Source organism: Apaloderma vittatum, unplaced genomic scaffold, assembly GCF_000703405.1.
Source record: "Apaloderma vittatum isolate BGI_N311 unplaced genomic scaffold, ASM70340v1 scaffold12887, whole genome shotgun sequence".
Taxonomy (NCBI): domain Eukaryota; kingdom Metazoa; phylum Chordata; class Aves; order Trogoniformes; family Trogonidae; genus Apaloderma; species Apaloderma vittatum.
In genome coordinates this window covers 14,750-15,159 of record NW_009727870.1, presented here as the reverse complement: position 1 = coordinate 15,159, position 410 = coordinate 14,750, and the positions used below count along the sequence as shown (strand labels likewise).

At 50.7% G+C, this 410-nt stretch overlaps 1 protein-coding gene across 1 annotated transcript in view; it reads right to left on the bottom strand.

The window, feature by feature from the left end:
• Positions 1-178: 178 nt before the first annotated feature.
• LOC104277267 (proprotein convertase subtilisin/kexin type 6-like) overlaps positions 179-410 on the bottom strand; it is a gene marked incomplete at both ends in the record, with an annotated part of 9,765 nt that continues 9,533 nt past the window's right edge. Inside the window, one exon of the mRNA XM_009873852.1 lies at positions 179-351. Within this exon, the coding sequence (XP_009872154.1) occupies positions 179-351 (173 nt within the window). The remainder of the gene's footprint in view (positions 352-410) is intronic.

Below are 410 nucleotides of genomic sequence, written 5' to 3'. Positions count from 1 at the left end.
GAGCGCGTCTGGGCGCTGGATCCACACCTTTTTAATGCCATGCTCAAAAGCCTGTTTGGCCAATAGACCAGGTCCATCAACTGTCTTCCCATCATCATCTGGCCCCCAGCTCGCGCTGTAAATGTCAATGTAATCGGGTCTGATGCCAAGCGAGCGCGTCTGGGCGCTGGATCCACACCTTTTTAATGCCATGCTCAAAAGCCTGTTTGGCCAATAGACCAGGTCCATCAACTGTCTTCCCATCATCATCTGGCCCCCAGCTCGCGCTGTAAATGTCAATGTAATCGGGTCTGATGCCAAGCGACTTCGCTTCAACAACATCTGTTACATCGCCATCTAACATACGAATGCCTAAAAGCACAAAAACATCAGACATTAGGGCTTAATGGCTTGGTTGAACATCGGGCGCG